Source organism: Actinia tenebrosa, unplaced genomic scaffold (assembly GCF_029948245.1).
Source record: "Actinia tenebrosa isolate PJP-AT-01 unplaced genomic scaffold, QUT_ActTen_1.0 PGA_scaffold0__85_contigs__length_37466705, whole genome shotgun sequence".
NCBI lineage: Eukaryota > Metazoa > Cnidaria > Anthozoa > Actiniaria > Actiniidae > Actinia > Actinia tenebrosa.
The window spans coordinates 1274641-1296822 of record NW_028292569.1 but is presented as its reverse complement, the minus strand read 5'-3'; the positions used below and the strand labels follow the sequence as shown (position 1 = coordinate 1296822).

The 22182-nt window shown below is 36.5% G+C and overlaps 4 protein-coding genes across 10 annotated transcripts; 2 read left to right on the top strand and 2 right to left on the bottom strand.

Moving 5' to 3' along the window:
* Positions 1–116: 116 nt before the first annotated feature.
* LOC116302064 (uncharacterized) lies at positions 117–2993 on the bottom strand. The gene is made up of 5 exons (XM_031711263.2): positions 2550–2993; positions 2042–2239; positions 1339–1424; positions 1173–1255; positions 117–1061 (listed from the first exon to the last, which is right to left on the bottom strand). The coding sequence occupies exons 1-5, from the start codon at positions 2743–2745 to the stop codon at positions 983–985; spliced, it is 642 nt and encodes a 213-aa protein (XP_031567123.1). The 5' UTR covers positions 2746–2993; the 3' UTR covers positions 117–982.
* LOC116295117 (uncharacterized) lies at positions 2151–17160 on the top strand. 6 transcript variants are annotated; one of them, XM_089026150.1, is made up of 2 exons: positions 2151–2246; positions 13561–17160. In XM_089026150.1, the coding sequence occupies exon 2, from the start codon at positions 13568–13570 to the stop codon at positions 15737–15739; it is 2172 nt and encodes a 723-aa protein (XP_088882276.1). In that variant the 5' UTR covers positions 2151–2246; positions 13561–13567; the 3' UTR covers positions 15740–17160. The 6 variants fall into 6 exon arrangements, with proteins under 6 accessions (XP_088882276.1, XP_088882275.1, XP_031558724.1 ...); XM_089026149.1 differs by lacking the exon at positions 2151–2246 and adding an exon at positions 7736–8162; XM_031702864.2 differs by lacking the exon at positions 2151–2246 and adding an exon at positions 10964–11097.
* Positions 3572–5093, top strand: LOC116302066 (UBA-like domain-containing protein 2). The gene is made up of 3 exons (XM_031711264.2): positions 3572–3777; positions 3888–3944; positions 4071–5093. Exons 1-3 carry the CDS (start codon positions 3670–3672, stop codon positions 4200–4202), a joined length of 297 nt encoding a protein of 98 aa, XP_031567124.1. The 5' UTR covers positions 3572–3669; the 3' UTR covers positions 4203–5093.
* Positions 17161–18033: 873 nt separating the features above from the next.
* On the bottom strand, positions 18034–21455 carry LOC116295093 (uncharacterized). Of its 2 annotated transcripts, none has more exons than XM_031702810.2 (2): positions 21135–21455; positions 18034–19080 (listed from the first exon to the last, which is right to left on the bottom strand). In XM_031702810.2, the coding sequence occupies exons 1-2, from the start codon at positions 21438–21440 to the stop codon at positions 18640–18642; spliced, it is 747 nt and encodes a 248-aa protein (XP_031558670.2). In that variant the 5' UTR covers positions 21441–21455; the 3' UTR covers positions 18034–18639. The 2 variants fall into 2 exon arrangements, with proteins under 2 accessions (XP_031558670.2, XP_031558680.1); XM_031702820.2 differs by lacking the exon at positions 21135–21455 and adding an exon at positions 19182–19395.
* Between the last annotated feature and the right edge of the window lie 727 nt (positions 21456–22182).

The window sequence follows — 22182 nt, the reverse complement described above, 5'->3', positions numbered from 1 at the left end:
TCCTAAAATTATGAGATAATGGGTGCAAACTGTGGCAAGCACACAATTTGTAGGTCCAAAAAATATCCATACCTTGCCTAATGGAGGGGGATTGGATTTTCCAAGGGGTGGGGAGGGTCTAGGAAATGTATATTTGCTAGGGATTGGAACAACCAATGGGCAGGTTCTGAGGCTATTTAGTGTAGTTCCAGAAAATACCTCTACCTCCACCCTATGGAGGGGGGTTGGAACACCCAATAGGTAGGGGCTGAGGGTATTTTGTGTAGTTTCAGAAAATATCCCTACTACACCTTATAGAAACGGATTGGAATTTCCAAGAGTTGGTGAATGTTTGAGGAAATGTATTTTGAATAAGTTCCAGAAAATATCCATACCTAATCCCTTAGAGGGGAAGTGGAATTTCCAAAGGGTGGGGAGTTGACGTTGTGTAGTATTGGAAAATGTCTGCCTTATAATGGATAACATCATTATAATTAATAATTTCTTTGCAAAAACCACTGCTTTATTTTAAGAATCTTAGTAACATCAACTCAATGGGTTTCCTGTGTTTTATGCTAATTATTCCTGGTAGCTCTGACCAACACATCTGTTCACAGATGTGCTTATCGAAAAATGATAAAATAAATAACTTTATCATTTTTTTAATCAGCACATCTGTGAGATAATAGCGAAAAAGATTTATCATGTATACTTTTCTTTGACTCTATAATTCTCAGATGTATTACACTCTGAAACATTCAATAGCTCTTAGAAGTTGAGGAAGTCGATGTCTGTCAAACTTTTGGCTGTGTGTCAAAACTTACTTGTTAGTCTTGTAAATCAATAAAAAATTCTATTATCTTAATGAAAGAAAGCATTTAATACCATTGATAATCTGGTACAATAATTTCAACAGTTTGAGATACCAACATGTACAGCCTTGGTTATTATTATTGTATTAATGTCAAGGAAAAAATGTTAACTGTTGGACTTGTTTCATATCTTATAGGAATATTTTCTCTTCCTCATCAAACATCAAATTAAAATTACTATCTCCCTTCTTTTGTTCACTTGATAATAACCTGAAAGCAAAAAAAAAAAAATTAATATACTAAACTTAAAAGTGTTTGTGACTTTACACTGTTTATTGTCTGTATTTCTAGACATAGGCAAGACTATGTCACATTAAATACCTTGAACTTTGAACTGTACATAGTTCCGCATTCTCTAGCGACAGCTTTGATGGATGAGACAGCTCAAATACCACTGTTTCAGTCTACCAAAATAAATATAAGATTAAAAAGTTGAAAACTAGATACTACATGCAGCTAAAATGATAAGATATTTGTTGGTTATTACCTTTATAATGTTGGATTCCTTATCTGTAGAATGCTTATGGTCTTCAACGTTTAATTTGTGGTCAATCACATCTTTGACGGTATCTTCTGAAAAATTATTATTAATATTTTTATTATTACTATTGTTATTACTATTGTTTTTATTATCATTATTATTGTAATTGTTATTCTAATTAATATTGTTGTCATTTTTTCGTTATATTTTCTAATATTCTTTCTTAGTTCCATTCTATCATTCTTGTCATCATTGTTGGTGCTAACTTTTATTGTTATTGAAGTGCACTTAGTCACACTGTTGAATGGTTGGATAAATTTACAGAACTTGAATAATATAGTTCACCTGTTGTCATCACCTAAAATAGCAAATACGTGCCAAAGTAACAGTCATGTGAATCTGGGGGTTTACTTTACCAGAGAATAAGTGAAGAGACAGATGATTGTATCATCGTATTCCCCCCCACCCCCCAAAAATCTTAGTAATTTATGTGATTTCAGCTATTCAACAGTTTAACTAAATTCACTCTACTATGCAGCATGATAATATGATAATACATTTTCCAGTCCCATGGTTTCGAGGGACAATTGCAATATGTTTAGTTCATTGACAGAAACGTGGGGGAGGGGGGGGGGGGTAAGCCTCTAAAGCCCCCTGCCTCTATGGTCCTCGTATCCATATGTAGTGCCCTTCTTGAAAAGCAGAATACCTGAGAAATTTTCTGGAGTTTTTCTTGGTGAATCTGTATCTGAATCTATGGACACCTCGTCATACCAGGGACCTGAATCTACCTCAGTGGATACTGGTGATTCCAAGGACTTGCTACTCCCACAGACAGTCTTCGAAGGAGATCCTTTACACCAAGAAAGACGTTTCCGGCAACTTCTTGGACTTTTCGTGCCTTCAACTGTGTAGTGAGTTTAAAAATTCTAGTATTAAACAAGCTTAAATTTCTTTAGAAACGAATCACCAAGCTTACATGCTACGTACTATTTGGATATTGTAAAACGCCCAAATATGGATGGGGGTTTTGAGAATTGAAGTTTGCAAAGTTATGTACGTCTTTCAAAATATTTTCTTCTCTCTTTTTTTAATATGTGAAACATTAACAGTTTTCCAACATATATATAATTTGATAGTTGTGTAAAACCAATGTTTAGCAATGATTTTATAGTATAACTAACAAAACTTTACTTGAAAGTCAAACTCGACTTCACCTGCATTTGAACTTTTCCTTGGCGATCGATCGGTTTTCATCACCATATCTTTATTTTCTTGGCAGACTCTTTGCCATGACTGTTTTAGTTTTGCCTGTATTTGTTGGTTCGTAAGGAAGGGATACTTTTCAGATAGTTTACTTCTGTGTTCGTTGGCGAAATCCTTGAACAACACCTCTTTGGGAGAAGAAGACATGTTTTTTTTAACCTTTCTTCTTTCGCGATTTCAAATTTCTCAGCTATTAGAGAAAATACGAAGAATTCTGAACCAGATATCGTTTTAAGTAGGAAAATTAGCCACTACTTTCAACTCAAATGTGTAAAAAATACATGTGAAAGTTGATAAAAATATGGTTTCCAGAAACTTACAAACTCATCGATTTTTTATTGATTTGGCGCGAACTTTTCTCACCTTCTGATTGGCTCTCGACAAGCAACTTGTCAAAAAAAATTAACCAAAAAATCACAAAAATAATGTTTTCAAGATTTAATTATTTTTTAGGGGAAAAAAGGATGATCTATATTATCTCTTCTCTAACTTCTGTTTTGACTAAGAAATTAAAAATAATGAGAGTTTTCTTAAACTAAGAATTGTTTATTTTGGGTTGTCTTTAGCATATTTAATAATGGCAGCTGTCAATATTTTGTAGTCGTAGAAGAACGTGTTTTCTCATGAGGCGACCACAACCACGTGTTCATGATTTTTTGAGGTTTTTCAGTCACATGAACATTCAATCAGAAAATTAAGCGGAAGTCAATTCAACTCTGAAAATGATTCAGCCTTTCATTTTGCAACGTGTCCAAGCATGGACGGTATTTCCTGTTGGAATATGGGGGCGTATTTGTTTTCGTTTTTGAGAATACCAAAACAAAGAACTGAGTCAGCCATTTTGAACTTTCCCTCGTGGCAAAAAAGCCCCGTAGTCTTAGCAACGTCAAATATTTGACAGCTGCTGATCGAAATGGACCAATCAGAGGGTTTGTTTTCAGGGTGACGTCATTGAGCACGTGATACCAGCAAAACAAGTCTTGGAGTTCGGTTTCGATTTAGATATCAACACAAGATTGATTGTGTGTTTTGGTCACCAAAAAATACTAAAAGAACCCAAATTTTACCACGATGGACACACTTCGAGAAGAAGTAATGGTAAATCAGTTCGTAATGGTTGCAGGGTGCGCTAGAGAACAAGCTTGGCAGCTTTTACAAGCCAAACATTGGGATTTTCAGGTGTGTGTGTGTTGAGGTCCTGTTTCGCTTTCTTACGATTGATTTTGTTCGTGTTTAACCGGCGATCGACTCCTTTTCTTGCTAATTTAACTCATATTCCTTTATTTCAGACTGCCCTTAGTACGTTCTTTCAAGAGGCTGCTATTCCTACTCATTCTAATCATTCGGTAAGAAAATATTTCGATTGGAATTTGAATCGTTCGTTTGCAAACCGCTCCGAACTTTCGATGTCGGCCATATGTTGATGTAAACCAATATTGAATGACTGTCTTAATATTTCATTTCTAACACAGCTCGTCACTCCAGCTAATACACCAGCAACTCCACCAAACTTCCCTGAAGCTCTTATTGCCTTCTCCAAGCTTCGTGCGTCTGAAAAAGCACAACAATCTTCCAACCAAAATACCAACGAGCCAGTTAGATGATGGCACAGTTGCGCAACGGAGGTTATTCCTCAGACTTGACAAGCTTATTATTCCTCGGATAAAATTTAAAAGTTATGGAATATCTATATTATAAACTGCTCCAAAGCTGGCCATTTTTATAATTCTCAAGTCAAGCAATCAAAAGGGTTACAGGATCGCAAGAAAGCGGAGTTTGTTTTGTGTCGAGTTTGCCGAGCGTACCAAAAGCACCGGTGAAACGAAAACAAAACATCGCGATCAAGCAAGGAGGGAGAATATACGTTGTGAAGCGGAAAGAGAAGCAGTGGCAAAAGAGACAGAGTTTTAACACCCTTTCTTGTTTCAACTACACTTAAATCACGAATATATAAAGGGTAAACTAAAGCTAGTAGTGGCTAGTTCTTCTAGCAAAGTCGAGGTTTGTTGTGCAAAATATCGTCATACAACCAGGCATGTTATAAAAGAGGCATAATTAATTCATATTTTCTATACAATACTATTTTAGTAGATCTCTGTAACAAATTTAATATGATCGTAGGAATCTGTCTTGTTAGAATAACTGTAAACGCAAACAAAGCGAAATTTCGAATTCTCGAACGTTTTGATCGCGCGCAGCTAGCTAAAAACAAAAATATTAATGACGTAATAATATTGCAGAAAGTTCAGATCTGATTCAAAACATCTTGTTCAGTTAAGAAGTAAGCTTTTATATTTGAAATATGACGTTTCTTCATGTGAAGAGAAAAATGAAAAAATGCTTGAACTCTGTCTCGAAATGGTATTTATAAATATTGATCAATTTTCTATGTTCATGGACATTCAAAATGGATCTGAAAAACGTCGATTTGTTGCAGGAGAACCCAACTAGCTTAGTTACTAGGGTTTGTAAATAAATACGTTTTGAAATATAAACGTGGTTTTGTATTTGTTATTGTTGATGTTTTAAGTCGGTTCAGTACGTGAGTGAAAAGCTTCTAGGTCATTCAATGCGATTTGGTGATGCGAAACCACGTGTTCCCATCGTGAGACCCCAAGGTCACTGCAGGCCATCTGCACTAACATGTATGAAATATTTCTTTCGCAATATATTGCTTTTGTTTTCCGTCTATCGAATCATATCTCTTATTACTTACTAAACAAGTTCCCATACCAATAAGAATATTTTATTTCAAGCGCGCAAATTATTCCAAAAGCAACCTCTAATTTCCTTGACTTCAGAAGTATTCATAATATTGGCTCTCCTTTTCTTAGCTTTGTAAACACGCAAAGGGTGTCTTAGCCGGTGTTTTTCTTTAAAAACAAACCATGTCGCCTTGATAATTGTTGTTGAACAAATCTGTACATTTATACGATTTTAAGACCAATTTAAAAGTCGCAAAAAACCTGCAAGTTTACTTGGCCAACGTTTTAATGTTTTTTTCAGCTGTTTCGCCGATATTTTTTAATTTATTTACATAGTTGGACTTTAAACCATCACGCCATTTCAGTGTGTGTACCTTTCTATTTTTATTCCGCGCGTCGTCGAGTTTTAAAGTCACTTGCTAATCAACCCTGCGAGATGTGATTAGTACTCAGTAAAATTAGAGACCAAACAATTGCAATCAGTCGAGGATGATCATCGTTTGTTGTTAAATCAAGAATGAGTCAGCATATTATTAAAACAGACACGGAACGATATTAACCTCTGATACGGTATTGCATCATTGGAAGAGTCAGCAATTCTCCTTATTTTTAGTTATTATTCACTGTTTGAGCCCGCGATTTCGAAGATTCTAGGCGCGAAATGCATCGTTTGTCAGAATAAAATGTTATTAGGGACCGGTCATTATTTAAGTTGGAGGGGGGAGGGAGGGGGGAGGAGAAAATAAGGGCCTTCCAAGGGGGCCTTCAAAGGTCAAAAAGATTGTTGGGACTAGGAGGATTTTTTAAACTATTGAGAGGGAGGGGGGGGGGGGGGGGGTACCCGAAAAACATCAATGCTATTAGGTAGGGGTCTGGAAAAATTTTTGCATCAAAAACATTTTCTTCTCCATCCCCCCCCCTCCGACTTAAAAAATAACCGGTCCCTTATGGGGCATCCAAGGGGCCAAAGGGACAAATAAAGCTTTGTTAGAATCGATTGATATTAACAGCTCACCACAAGAGATTACAACAAAAGATGAATTAATTAACGGCAAATGGATCACCTTTACCCGTCAAAGAAAGACAAACTTTTTTCCATCATCTTTGTTTTTGTTTGTTTGAAGTTGTCCAGTAGCCATTCCGAGGTTAAGTTAGGTAAAGACTGGGTCGAGTTAATATTGCAGTGCATTGTGGGGCTGTTTTAGGGGACATATTTCCAAGATGGCGTGTACTTCGTTCCCTAAAACAGTCCCAAAATACACTGCAATGTCAACTCGAGCCAGTCCGATCCCTTACTCAACCTCGGAAAGGCTATTAGCGCGAATTCTCAGAGCAAAATAGTTTACAGCAATGACTGATGACCTAATTTATTCTTTGAAGAATTTACTTATGAAATGACTTTTTTTTTACTATCAAGTTGCTTTTTATCATTGCAAACTAATATCCTAAATAACTAAATCAAACGGCTTCTTATTGGTATAAATTACTAGTTTATTGAGAAACTGAAACATCATTGGCTGTTACAAGATGTGCGCAGTGGTTTCTGGGTTGAGACAGAAGATCCTTGAAAGGAAAACGCGAAAAGATACGTTCTCTCTAGTTGCTTAGCAACACTTAACTTCACCAGTAATGCTACATGCACAAGATTCGTATTCAAACTATTTTTCATCTTTTTATATAGCCTATAAATTAGCCTATAAATGCGAAGGTGAAGGACTGATGAGTTTGAAATAGATGCCCTGACTGAAAATAAAAGTCTAAAATTTCTAATTCACCAAACTAATGCATATGACATTCAAGTTTCACAGGTTATTGGTGTAAAAACTGCTATTCAAACTGAAGTCAGTTACCAATGCAATTAAAATTTTAAGGCTCCAAAAAGTTTACATTTTGGTTAAGTGTTTTGTACAAAAACAGTTAGGAAATGGAGTTATCTCGAGTTAACAAGGATATTGTCCATAGTGTTTAATGAGGGAAATTTGAAAGAAAACGTGACGAAAAGACAAATATAAAATCCAAAAGAACAAGGAGAAGAATAAAGAAAGAAAAGCAACCTGGGAAAGCCAATACAAAGTGTGTCTTGTCATGGGACTTTCAAAGTCGAGTGCTCACACTTGAAAACAATGAAAAATGAACTCGTACATTGTCAATTAAAGAAAAAATAGAAAGTAAGTAAAGCAAATACTTATCTTATACCATTGAACGTTCGACTCATTTAATCGCCTTTCAAAGTGCGAATTGCTTTTATTTTTTCCGGACCTTTCAGTCAAGCTCTTATGCCAGTTATGTTTGACTAGAAAAAATGTACAGACTTGAACTTTAAACTCTGTTTGTCAGGTTAATAAATAAGTTAAGGATAGGAGACAATTATTTTGGAGAACTAACTTTATTTTTGATTTGAAATAGCCTATTTCTTTTGAGGCCATGCAACCGTCTTTATGCGTTCAAAACGAGCAGCTAGCACTTCAAAACAGACCCACACGAGGTTGGTGGACATCAGACTAAAAACAAAGCAGATCTAGTAGTAAAAGTTTGACTTTCAAATTTCCAAGCACTGGCTTAATCCATCAAGGCAATAAACCTACTCTATTGGTTCCTTCGTCTGAATGTATTGTCTTATCACCCACTTAAACCTTCCCTCATTTACATCTGCCATTATTGAACTCACCATAGCCTCTTTACTCTATTTACATATGTGTAAAAGCGGCGGCTGTAAAATTGAGTGACTCTAACTACGTTCCGCGAGTACACAAGCTCATTTTGTCCGCCAGACAAGTTTTCTAAAGACAAGCTGGGAAAGATATATTTTATCAAGTCTTTATCATCGACATAACAAGTTTTCCCGCGCTAAATCGAAAGGTGAGCGTTCGCTTTGGTACCAAGTTACATCACAAATTCTAAAATAGGTATTTTAAGAATGTTTTCTCGTAATACTATTTCCAGTTACTCACGTTTTAAGTTTAGTTTTCAATTACATTAACGTCTGAGTTGTATTTAGTGAGCAAGAAGATGAATTTTACCGTAAACTGCACTTACTATATTATTCCTCATTTGTTCATCCAAAAATCCTCAGTAGGAGTCTATCGACAGATGTTTTGATAATTGAAATTAGACGAAAGGAAATAGCAATAAATTGGTGTAAGAAAATTTATGATTTAGACCAAATCCTTTCATCCAGCTGCATATTTCGTAAGCAAACAAAATAGATTTTCTTTTCTTTGTGAGTAGAACAGCAACAAAAAAACAACAACAACAACAAACAAACAAAACAAAGCCATTACTTGAATGCTTACGGCTAATAAAAGAAATATATCTCGCAGTTTTTGACGTTAATTTGTTTTTAACTGGATGCTTTTGGAAAGTGATCTAAGTATATGTTTCGTTCGCGTTACTATGGATGCTCTACGGGTGTCGTCACACCATGGCCATGTCCATAAACTCCGTTTGCATGCATGTCTGCACCAGGGCCACCGACTATTTACATTTAAAAATATTTCATTATTGGTTTAACACTACTCAGTCATCCATCGAAATCTAATAATTTTACTGTCTACCTGTCAACACACTGCAGCCATTATTTTAGTTAAGGAAAAGAAACTCCAATATAATAACAAAATGGGTGAAAAATTTGGCTCTAAAATCAAAATCCTTTATATATCCATTTAGAAAAAAAGAAGAAAAAAAAAGGTTTGAGACTGATATGGCTTAGAAAACGAATAGAAAATTGCCTTTTCTGGTTTTAATTTAGTAATATTCCGATGGTAATGACTCTTTTCCGATGTCGTCTGCTAAAAATTCCATTTAGAATAATCCGCGACACAAACATTCAATCATCTCAAGGTTTTGTTTGTATTCGAGGTATTATTATTGATACAAAGTTTCATTTTATTTATTTTTGAAGACTGAGTTTTTCCGGCATATGAATACTGTTGGAAAGCCAAATAAATGCTGGAAAATACTACTCAAAGATCGTCTTTGAGCTATTTTCTAGTGCAGTTTTCTGGCTTCTCAACAGTATTTAATATGTATGGGAAAAACTCAGTCTTCAAAAACGATTATACTAAAAGAAGCGAATTCAAAGCGACAGGAAAATCCACATCAACTTGAATTCGATTTATTTTGCAAAAACTGACGAAACTTCAAAATTGACAAAAACAAACTTGATGAAATAAACTGAGATCAATGAGTCAGCCAATAAATATGCATGGCACGTTTCGAGGATAAATTTAACTAATTTGTAAAATAAAGAATGCATTATCATTATCTGGAACTTATTATGGCTACAGAATACGCACTTAATTCGGAAACTTTTTTCGTACTCGTTCAATATATGAAGTAGCAGACGTTTTATTTAGTGTCTCTGAGCTAACGAACTGGTCCCGAAATGAGCACTCGAAATCTCAGTAATCGCTATTAAAATACATGCTTATTCAATATTCAAAGGAATAAAAAGCACACATTCAAGCAAAAAAAACTTATTATGAACCATACTTGCGAAGTATGAAGAAATTATGCTGAAGTAGCGAGAATAAGCTAGAGAAATTAGGTGGATGGTGGAACTAGACGAATTTTCCGGCGTCCATTCAAGTGTTCATAAAAATTGCTATTTATATGGTCATTTGTCGCGGTCTGTTTCCTCGTGAAGTGCAGAACCATGCAACTGAGTCGGATCCTGAAAAGATGAATCGTTTGAGCATAAATTTAAGTATAAGAAAAATAACTGTTTTTCAAGATAGACGCAAAGAATTGGAAATGTTTAGCAGAGAATTTTTTCAAAGGTGTTTGCGGCTGGTGCGAAAAAAGGCAAAGTTGATATTTATCCTATTAACTATACTCACGCAAAAATGATGGCGCGCTGATAAAATGGTGACAGCGGTGGGCTTTTGCTGTAATTAGAGGAATTGATATAATAATCTAACCACAAGTTTAGTTAAGTTTTGGAAATTTCACATTGAAATTAGGTCAATAATTCTGGGGTCGGCTTGATCCAGTCTTCCTCGACCATATAGCTTGAGAGGGATCTAGAAACGATGCGAAAAAATTGATATCAAAGAACATAATAACCTAAGAGAATTTCCAGGGATTGACATTTGATTGCTACGTGAGTTAATATCCGTTAGAGAATCTTCTACACGTTAATAATATTTGATTGTTACATAACTCGTCTTATGACCGCAACCACAACAACCAAGTCTAAAAATAGATCTCAGCTAACCTTCATCTTGATTGGTAGAGAGTGTTCTGAACTCTCCCAAACAACTTTTCTTAAAATGACAATAACCTACTGACGTATATGACATTCTTGGAAGATAGATAAAATATATTATTATATTCTGTTCTATTTGACTAGTTTTGATATCAATTTATAATTTTGCATAGTTTTGGCGCCAAAATCGTTAGTATAGTGGAATTGTTAAAGGAATATTTGCAAGGACTAAGTGTACTTAGCTTAATTGTTTGTACTTTGGATAAAAGTCATTATTGAATTTCCTGTGCCCAAAGAAATAGGAAATTATCAGCTTTGAATTCAAAACAATCATTATTCAATACAGTATTGTTTACAAAGTATGAAAGCAATGAAGAGCTGTACAAATTCCCAAACAATAGCATACAGACGTTGTTGCATTTATAATTAACCAAAAATATGGAATAAATATTTCAAACGGCTGGTGTCTGTGGGAAAATTAGACGTTCCAACTGACTAAAGCTGGAAGAGACTAAGTATTCTATATTGGCCTTTCCATTGCTCCTTCTCGCTTCGTTTGCACAAGAACTTGTACTTCAAACTCTCTCGGTAGGTGCTAGCATAGTATAGTCATACTATTGACGGTCTTAAGTGAATGACAAATTTTTTTATAGCTGGGTTTTGAATAGAAAAACAAAAACTTAATTGTACGCCAAGTGATTTTGGTGAAAAGAGCTTATAACCCAACGTGGGATAACTCAATGTGAATTCGCTTTAAGGCTGTCAATCACTTCCTTACTGCATTAACTACTGCTCGATTAGTAAAAGCACTTGTTTTCAATTTCCACTGCAATTACCCGAGCTAGAAGTCGATACGACGCACGAACAGGTACTGTACAATGCTATTTACTTTAAAATAAAATTCAAAATGTTTATTTAATTTGTTTTAAGATATACAGTTTAAGTTAAAACAAAGGCTTAGAAGTTGCCTTTGATGACAAGATGTGATCAAAATTCGAAACCTTTATGAGAATTGCTCACAGTAGATTTTTTGAAGATTTCAGTTTTCAACCGGAGTTTTGCGTTCAATACTCTCCAACTGAAATCCAGCAACCAGTAGCCAAACTGAACACAACTTTTGTATCGAAATATGTTCTAAGAATATGAGCGCAAGTACTACTAGTACTATTTCCATTCAACATTACAGCTTGTTACAAACTCAATTAGGATCCAACTGAAGGCTTACGCGATCTTATTCATCAACTGATTTTCGTCAAAAAAAGATTGAAAAAAATTCCCACGAGAGGTTGAGGCTAAACAAGTTTTAATTGAATCAATAACTCGTCTATATATTAGGATGCAATATTTTAAAATAGAATTGGAATTTTATAAACATTTGAGGGGTATTATGGTAAGCCGTATCTGTATCATGCAAAGTTCCCATGTTCGTGTCTCAGTGTATGGCTGTGTGTTAAGATCAATTAACATTCGTCTTATTGTGGGTAATGCAAGTTTACGAGCAGCAAACGATACATTCTTCTTCTTTTCTTTCTTCTTTATCTTCTACTGACGTCTCTTCATTTGATTTGATTTTCTTTCATTTTCCTCTCCTTCCTATTTACAAAACTAGAATCGAAAAGAAATTCAGACCTTCTAGAAAAATCAAAGTAGTCCTAGGTATTAGAACATATTGTAAATGCTAGACAAATAATATCCATTAATAGATGGAGAATTTTTGTTTTATGACATCACAAATAACTACGAACTATCAAAACTTGCCTCTACTTAACTCAAAAGTTAAATTCCAAAACCGGTAAATCTTAACTCCAGAAAAGTTTATCAAAAGCTACGAACCGGTAATTTACGTAGTACATAGTTATTGGTCCATTCTCAGCAGGGTTTATCAATGACTATTACAATAAGTATAAAATACAATCGAATATCATATAAATATTTAAAATGTAATGTGATAATTATTAGGCTGTGAATGCTACAAACTAGTCTCGTAAAATCTCGCCTTTTTTGAGCTCTCGAAAAGCACTTTTGGATTCGTACAGATTGCTTCGAGAGAGAGAGAGACGCCATTCAAGTAATCACCCCCTACCCCCACCCCCCACGAAATCGACAATAACAGTTAGCAGCGTTAATTAGGTGATTAAATTCCAACGCTTCATTTGACTAATGTCAACGACTCTGTTTTCAAATAATAAACAAGAGATCAAACGCATTTAAGAAAAGCATCATTGCATTAATGAGATTTATAATCTCCACTACAGAGAAAGCACTAGCGATCCTTCCTCGCTCTGAAACTGATAAAGATCTGCTGTTCATATGTACGAATGGTTTTTTTTAAGCTGGGACTTTCGCAATACGCAAAACCTACTCGAAAATTCCAACAGCAGAATTAATACTGTCTGTATCTACTCAACTGTAGTCGAAGGTGTTTCTTGTTTTGACTTTCAAAACTTTTTCGGTTCGGTATTTAAACGCGATTTTTATTCTTTTGGGTTAGTCCTTGGCTTCGACTGCAAGTTAATTAAAGCTTCTGCGAAACCAGAAGAAACTTTCACCGTCAATTCTGAAGTTTGCGAAATAATTTCTGCACTTGTTTGTACTACAGCTTAGTAGGGTATGTGTTTATAGGGCTGTAATTATGTGCAAAATCTTGTTTTGTATCATTGAATTGTTCTATCGATGGGTTGTCTGGAATGTGCGTTCCTCTAAGGCACTGTCATTCTCAAAACACACCTTAAAGAGCTAAAACAACTGCGATTCTTAGAGCTCGGCAAGTGGTTAGTCTTCATCATGATAACACATATCGAACATTTTTATGTACTTAGATAACACTTTATAGTTTTTGAATTTTCTAGAAGTTTATGTTGAAATAACTAATCAAATTATTCTTGTTTACTCGTATTTGATTGAAGAAATTGGATGACTAGATATTCGCTAAAGTCAAATAGTTTTTTTGTAGTTTCTACTGCTTAGAATATCACGAGAAAGATTCTTTTAGTATCACTTAGTTCCTCATCTTTGATTTTTTTACTGACATCTTTATTTTTGTTGTTTTAGACTCAAAATGAGTTACTATCTGGGACGAAGCGACTACAGCAGCTATCGTTCAAGTTATGAGCCTAGAAAGTATTCTTCTTTAAGCAAATCAAGCTACGGCTCTGGTTCCTATGGAAGCTCTTACTCCAGACCAAGCTACGCGGACTCCTATTCATGGAGAAACAGCTCCAGCCTCTCTTCGTCTTACAAGCCTAAGACCTACGACATTGGGTCGTCAAGCTTTAGTTCTTCATACGGGTCGAGATATGGAGACTCTTCATGGCGAACCAGGGACTTGACGAACAGAGATTCTTCAAGTAAAGATTACTCGAGCACTACCGAGGATAGCAAAGATTACTTGAGCAATGACGGCAATTCAACTGAGGAAAGCTCGAGCAAAGATGATACGGCTACTGAAGAATACTCCGCAAAAACTGGCAAGGATGCTTTAGCTAAAGACTTCAGTGAGCAAAACCACTCAAGCAATGGTAGTGATATGGCGAAGGAGGAAGCAAGAGAATCCTTCGTTAAGGAGTTTTTTGATAAAGATAATTCTGACCAGGAATCACCTTCTAAGACCAAAGGCCCTTTATTCAAGGACTTTTCAAGCACTGGAAGCTCTGGTAGGAACCTTTCTTCCAGAAGGAGTGAAAACACCTCACCCAAGGAGACGAAAGATTTCTTGGGCAAGTATGGCTCCGACAGTAAACAAAAAAATTATTTAAATAAATATCTAAAAGAAGATGACAAAGGAAAAATTACGAATGGTGAAGTGAAAGATTTCTCTCAAACTAATGATGCTTCGTCTTACGAGAAAGACAAATATGGAAGATACGGTTTTTTGAACTCGACCAAGAACTCAGGTCATCGCGACCGGAACGATTACACACTCGACGACAAGACCGCGAAGGAAGAAAGAAAATTCACGCCAAATAAAAAGGTCTATAGTTTTGAAGATGTCATTAAGGAAGATACAAAGGATAATGCCTTATTCGCATCGAGGGGGAGTGATTTTGACGACGTCGACTCCTACAAGCCTAAACAATCTGGAAGAATCAATGGTGATAGTCATGGTTCATTGTACAAACCAAAGAAAAGTTACTTCAACCAAAAGAATAAGAATTCAAGAGATTCAAGCCAGGAAAACCGATATTCTGCACCCCAAAAATCAAACGAGGACGTCAGCTACTCACATCCTAAGATGAGAGGCCGGGCAAGCTCGGATTCTGGTCCGAGGCCAGTCTCGCTCCATCGACCAGAAATCCAGAAGTTCATCTCAGTAGTTCCTGAAGAAAACCGTTACATCACGTCGGTGAACTACCTTCCAGACCGCATCGAGCTTCGCCTCTGTGGGACGACTCCCAAAGAAAAGAAAATCAAGAAATGGCGATCCATTCCGGACTTGTACAACATTACCTTGAAACCACAGCAGTCTGGCGAAGAACAAATTTCGTGCGAGGAAGAAGCGGTGGCTTATGCCTATGACAGCAGCAATGAGCTCCTTAACTACAGCATGCCTAAACATGAGCATATGAAAGAGATGTATGTCACTCAATACACCCATCACTTCGACCCTGAAGAGCCTCGATCTCACATCGCAGGTTGGAAAGTCGACGTTGAGCCAAACGGCATCCCACACGAGAGGTCCAGGATGTGTGTGCTTAAACACCCGGTAGTGTCGGGGCCAAATAAACACCGGCGCACTCGACCTAAATCTGCCCCTCCGATGATCCCACTTCGCTCGAAGAGCCCTGAGGAACCTATTCGTTTGCAACAAGTAGATGTTGTGGACCGGGGGTACTATACGTCACCCAGATCAAGTCGTGCCTCCGAAAGCGGGTTTTACAACGGTATCGAAGATAGTACTGATGTTTCTTCTCTGGGTTATGCTCCAAGCGACGATACTTCTGATTCATCAGCCTTCCTTGATCCGCGCTCTCCGAACAACAAGGATTCCAACTTCTCCTTCAGCAAACCAAAGTTAATCCGACTTTCCGCCGAATTCCCAGGAATTCGGAATCTAGAAAAAATGAGACGGAAACGACAAAGTATGGGATCCGCAACATCCCCAAGACCTCGGTCCTCACTAGGCCATTCTCCGTCATCAAGGGACGGGGAGTATGGATTCTTCGTGGCACTCACATCCGGGGATTCACCTAAATTCCAGAGTAAATCAGGACGTTCTTATTCACATTACTAAAAGAGTTATAGCATAGTCAACTGCGCATGCGGGAGTGAAAGGTGTCCAGTAGTGATGGCGGACTCACGTGAATCTGTCCTGTCACAATGAAAAGCTGTTACCATAGTGAAGTATCTTGGGACCATCTTCGTTTCATATAAACTAGACAGTAATAGACATTAGCCAGTTGAATCAGTCATTAAGCTTATGCACTCTGAAATGCACTGTAAATATTAGTTTTGATTTGCACTCAAAAAATCATATGGCTCGCACAATTCGTTCAACAAACAGATATCATAATAAGTTACTTAAATGTGTCAAAGGCAATAGACCTTTTTATAGCTTGAGTTTAATGCTTTGCCCACTTTAAACCCCGTGTCATTACCTTGAGTATCATTTCTTTGTTTAGATGCAAATGAAACAAATAATCCTATAGGTTGCTATCAATAGACGTCACTTCCGGTAATAGCTCTTTTTTGATGGCTTGTAGAATCTTGGAGGTTGTTTTGATCTCTTGTTTTCTGGTGTCATGTCGTAAAAATAGTCAAATGCAATAGTTTGAGGACTTATTTTAATATGTTTTGACTTAACACCCGCTAGTTGCCCCTCAGTCAACCGCTTGTTTGCCCCCCAGTCAACTCCAAAAAGTCACGTGATTGATAGTGAGCAATTCTCAAAGGAATGATACGCGGTGCGAAATGGTCAAAACAAACGCCAAACTAAAGAGGTTTCTAAAGAGAAGTAGTTCATTTTATCTTAGGTCTATTCTATCTACTAGTAATAGTTAAACTTGTTAGAATTTAACTTGCGCAGAATGTCCTTACGTTTTGTGACCTCGTTGTGTCGCTACGTTTTGTAGCGTCGGTTTCTCTAGTATCAGGCTACCATGCAGTGTCATGCGTGACAGAAAAAATTATCGAAATGAAATATTTAACAATTATTCGCCGAAGACGAAGTGATTATCGGGGAATATTCCCCGATAATCACTGAGCCTGAGGCAAATAATAGTTTTAGTATAAATACACAGGTGATTCTTTCAAAAATAGAAAAAACAAAGAAGATAAAAAGCATTTTTTTCCGGTAACAGCAACAAAGCGGCTGGCCGCCATTTTGTATTTTCGCTCGAGGTGAAGATCGTGTGATAGTGTGAGTTTCTTGACCAATCACCGCTCGAGATTTTCTATAATCACCTGCGTATTTTTACTAAGTAACTTAGTCTCATAGGTCAGAACGGAAATGGTAAGCACCAGTAGTCTTAAAGAACTAGACCAATGCGGCTCGAACCAGTTCTAAGAACTGGCCGTCCAGACCGATTGGTTCGGCTTAATGAAAAGCGCCCTTACATTAGCTACGAAATAAGAATAGTATTTGTGTTTGTCGTCTGGGAATCTCTTATTTTTTCATCATCGTATTTATATAACCAATAAAATCTATACTTCCAATGATTGTCTACGGTGATTTAATCTCTTATATTTTGCCACGAAGGAATTATTGGTGAAGATAAGAATGGCAACTTACCTGATTTAACATCGTGTTTCCGGCCGGCAACATCTCTACATGAGACGGGAAGGCGAAGGTATAACCAAGGGTAGTAATTTCTACTCAGATATTTTAAGGCCATGAGTGGTGGTTTGGGTAGAGAATCAGAAGTCACGACATCCCGCACAAGCAGAATGATGCCGTTTGATACGAGCCTTTGATAGTGTGATGTCGTCATTAGGGTCTAGATACCGTGCGCAAATTCTTAAGTTGAGATTTTTACACAAATGACGGCAGGAATCGTGATGTAAACTCCAAAAAGCGAGTTATTTTAAGGCGCAACTCAAGCGCGCAATGGGTTCGACAGAAGAGAATACAAATTTCCCGCGCGAATATAGTTGCGCTCTTCAAACAGATCTAGTAAAATGCTGGTGCATTGTTGTAGACTCCAAGATTTTGCGCAAAGCAAACAAAAATTCATTAGAAGCTAAGAATCCACAAAAATCTATCAACGGTAAGTCTTCCAGAAATTTTAGACTCAGTCCTTGCTAGTTCTCAAAGTATATAGATGATTTTTTTTTTTTTCATTTTAATTTTGCGAAATTGGCAAATCGATAGCACATACGCCGAAGAAAGAACAAGATCGCGCGTAAAGTATTCGGTGGGATTCTTCTTTGCGCTTCGAGGGGTAAGAAGTTACTGGTTAACAAGGCATTTCAGTAGTGAATACCAAGTGTTTTCACCAAGATCTTAAAGTGAGGATTGAGTGATTATCTGAATCCTGATCGAATAACGAGTTTAAGAAGTTAGTTACAACTCCTTATAAATTCTATAGCTGATATATCAATTATAATTTACCTCAACAATTTAACATTCCAGGAAATTATCATTCTCTTGATATTTTCAATGAATTTAATAGCGCAGCGCGCTGATTCTAAAAATAGCTTAAAGATTCGGACAAACATTGCATTCTGTTTAACCGCTACGAGGATTATACGAACCGATTTTATTATTTTTACTTAAAGCTACAATAATAACCCATGTAAACTAAGATCAACTGCGATCGGCTGTGAAAATTATCTGCTGAAAGTAAACTTGTAAGTTTGTTTGTCCGAATTTCGCCTTTGTTTTCGTTTTTATGACGTCACAGCTGCGCTGCGCTATTAATACTTGTACGAAAAAATGTCAAACAAAAATTTTTTTAATGCAATTACACGTTAGTTACGCATCTTTTATATCGTAATCATAGGAGTATCAAAAATAATGTTTTCTTCAAAAAACAAAGATATCTAAGAAATTTACAAAAAATATCTAAACGAAAACTGTCTCGATTTTGGCCTTATTTTTTCCAAAATATTTTCAGAATAGTTCAGACTGGATAGCCTTGCGTAGTGACAAAAGACTCAAAATAAATTGAATTCAGTTCAATGTAAATAAAGGATTCAAGCTTCCGACGAATCATCATCAATATTTTCTACGCTCTTGGTGAAGTTTCTTTCATTTGGATAATCATCATAATACGAATCCTCCTCATAATCATCATCAAAAACTGCTGCATTTGTACCGCTTCGTGAAGAAGACCTCGAACTTTGATTCGAGCCATAACTTTGCAGTAATCCGGATCCCAAACGATTACTTGCTTTGGAGCTGTACGAAGAAAAATTAATAGTTGCAGGAGGATTTTTAAAGACGTCGAGGAGGTCTCGAACTTTGAGTTCATAGTCCTTATTTGCTCGTTTGAGGCTCTCTAAACCTTCATTCAGTTGAAGACGTTTCTCATCGTAAGAATCTAGTTGTCTGTAGAGACGTCGAATTGTTTCTTTGATGTCTTCTACATCATGCCGCAAGGCGTCGAAGTTAGGTGCTCTTCTGTCCTCTGATGTCTGTACATTAAAATAACAACAAATGAATAAAAAATCCATACTTTTCGAAAAAGCGACAGACATATTAACTAATAATAAAGGTAAAACAATCATTACTCCACCTCTTCAATCTCCATACTCGTCGAAATATCGTCGAAATTCGTTTTTGCTAGTCAATCCAGTTAAATAATCTATGTACGAGTAGAAAGGTCAAAAGATTGCCAAACTGAGCGCGTTTTTGACTCAAGACTTCCAATATCCTAGTTTAAAGCTTCGTTGATTTGAAGTAACGAGTTCAGGCATATTAAAATATTCTATCTTAGGTCAATATATTTTTGGGTGTTATTGTTTGGAATTCCCTGAAGGATTTGAAGAGACAATAAGGAGTGAAGCTTTGAGCCAATTGCAGTTAGTTTGGATGCCTTGTTGATCTTAAATGCCTTTCGCTTCTAGGATTGGCCCAAAAAGCGACGCTATGAAAGTAAATGAACGTAAATCTCTTTAGCAAACATTATTTCAAAACGACTGTTATTAATAAGAAGAAGATGAAGTCAAATCGAGGATTAGTTTGTCTTTTGAAGAGCCGAATGTCTGGTGACACAAATGTGACACTACTGGGCTACCTGTTCGTAAATGGGTCGGAAGAGAATGGATATGAGTTGAGAGAAGGAGAAATAGTCTCCATTCCTCCGCAGCCGTCAATAATTTCGGTCCCTCTGGGATGAGACTAAAGGAGAAGGGGCAAATAAGAAACTAGTTGCTGCAAATAGGTGGTCGTGCCGTTGCATTCGAGCGAACCGAAAGTTGAGCTTGCAATGATAAAATGGTGGCACTAACTGCCCGGCAGTTTTTAATTTCACTTGGATTCTGTGATTTGTTTTGAGTTGAGTTGTTTCTTATTTAAAGCAACTTGTTTCTCTTTTGCAGCAACTAGTCCTCTAACTTGCAGCATTTCTCTTATGGTCCACCGTAGAAGGAGAAGGAGAAGGAGAAGGAGAAGGAGAAGGGAACAGAAAATGAACTTACTTTCTTGAAAACGAAGAGCAAGGTAAAGTCCGATTCACCCCACCCAACTATGTATGAGAAGGGACAATGATAGAGCATATGACATCAAATGATAATGCCACCCTCAGATGACGTCATTGTCACGTGAACACAAGGATGAGACCACATATGGGACGCGTATGTAAACGAAGATTTCAGGAGCTCACTGGGGGGCGACGATCGTTGACCTTGCTAGAGTTGGTTTAGTTTAGCTTGTATTTCAAACTTGTCACCCATGGAAGACATCAATAATATTATTTTTGCTATGGAAGATTACGATAAGATACATGTATTTGTTCTGGCTATTTCCTTTGTCAATCGCAGCTCTTTTAGCATAGTTTACTTCTCTTCGTGATAGGAGGTGTAAAACATCATTATTTACACTACTAACCAGTGTGATTCCTTTAATATAGCGCCGTCAACACTCTTATAAATATTACAAACTAACATAGCTAATTCAATCGAAAGATTCAATTAATTTGTCTAAATATTTACGGACGCAAACGTCAAGAGAAATTATGATAAACGTTTTCATTGTTTGAATAAAATGTGGTTGGATTATTCTCGACTCAATTGTCCTATGAACTCTGTACATATAGTTTAGCTCTATCCATTGTACTGACCTCAAAATCAAGCACAATTCCAATAAGCAATAGTTTTGTTAACGGGGTTTTATTATGAGTTATTTTGGCTGTTTTCTTAATGATTATTCAGCACACACAAATGATCATCAGTGGAATTCAATCTAATTCAAGTTAATTGGTTGTTGTGCATATGACACCGATCAATAGACACTCAAAAAATTCAAGCCATAGCTGAAATACTTCTAGATACTCTAAAGTCAGCTCAAAATCTTTCTTTTCCGAGAGAAGACGCGAAAATTTCATAAAGAAAAAGATCTCGAAAGAGAATTTAAATTTACCCCAAAGAAAAAGTTGTTAGCGAAGTTTGTAACGCTTTATATCTTGCACACAAGCAGGCTATTAACGCAAATCAATCAAGTAGAACAAAAAACTTCGTAGCATACTTACAGAAGATATCGAAGATCTTCGAGATGCTCGCATTGGAACACTAAGGTAGTTTGCTGAAGCCATTGTAATATTACGGTACTGCCAGAATGAAGAGAGGTTGGCTTTGTTCTTTGATACGGTACTAACTTGCTGTGATCGTCGAGTGTTTGTGAGCTCGCATTGGTTGTTATCAATATGTAAATCAGTACGATTGTGCGGGATGGGGCGATACGTGTATGCTACGGGAAGTGGTCCATTCGTCCCGCTACCCCCGTGGGCGGATGTAACACCAACCCCATACCTAACAGTCATTCCCTTGATAATCATATCCTGAAAATCAAAATCTACACATGCACAAATTACTAAATAAATACCATTTAGCAATAATTTATGGTCTTTGATCTCTCTTGATTTTAAATAGATAGGGGCGTTCATGACCTTGATTTTTGTCTTTATGTTTTGACAGTGCCTTGTCATTAGTGCTGCAGCAGATCTAGACTTCGAGGAATATCTTAGATTTAGTCAAAATAAGACCTTTTATATCCGTTTCAGTGACACCTGAATTTTTTCTCCTTAAACATCACTATCCGAAGAGGAAATTGTGTCTTACACGTAGAAAATTGACTTAGAAAGTGAAAAATATTTTTGGAAATCTACTCCCGTGTGGAGTTAGTTTGAAAATATTTAGAAACTGAGGAGCGAGTAACTCATACCCCAAAAATAATTCATTTTGCCTTTGTTCGTTGTTCGTTCGTTAATTGTTCGTTAAGACAAAACTAACAATGTTAACATGTTTAGACTTTCACTAGACGCTAATATTGATGTCAAAATGTGTGAGATTAAGAAGCGGAAAGGATGGACAAATGGAAGCCATCTTTATATTATTATTATCTTGAACGACCGCATTTTACGCATATTAGGTTCTTCAATTCCTTCCTTCATTTCTAAACTGTTTTCTTTTTCTTTTTTTCATTTGCTCTTCTTTAGTTTATTTCCATTTTTTCCCTTTTCGCCGGTTCCATTTTTTTCATTTCCTAAAACCACAGGGAACCCAAACTTTAAGCGCCTG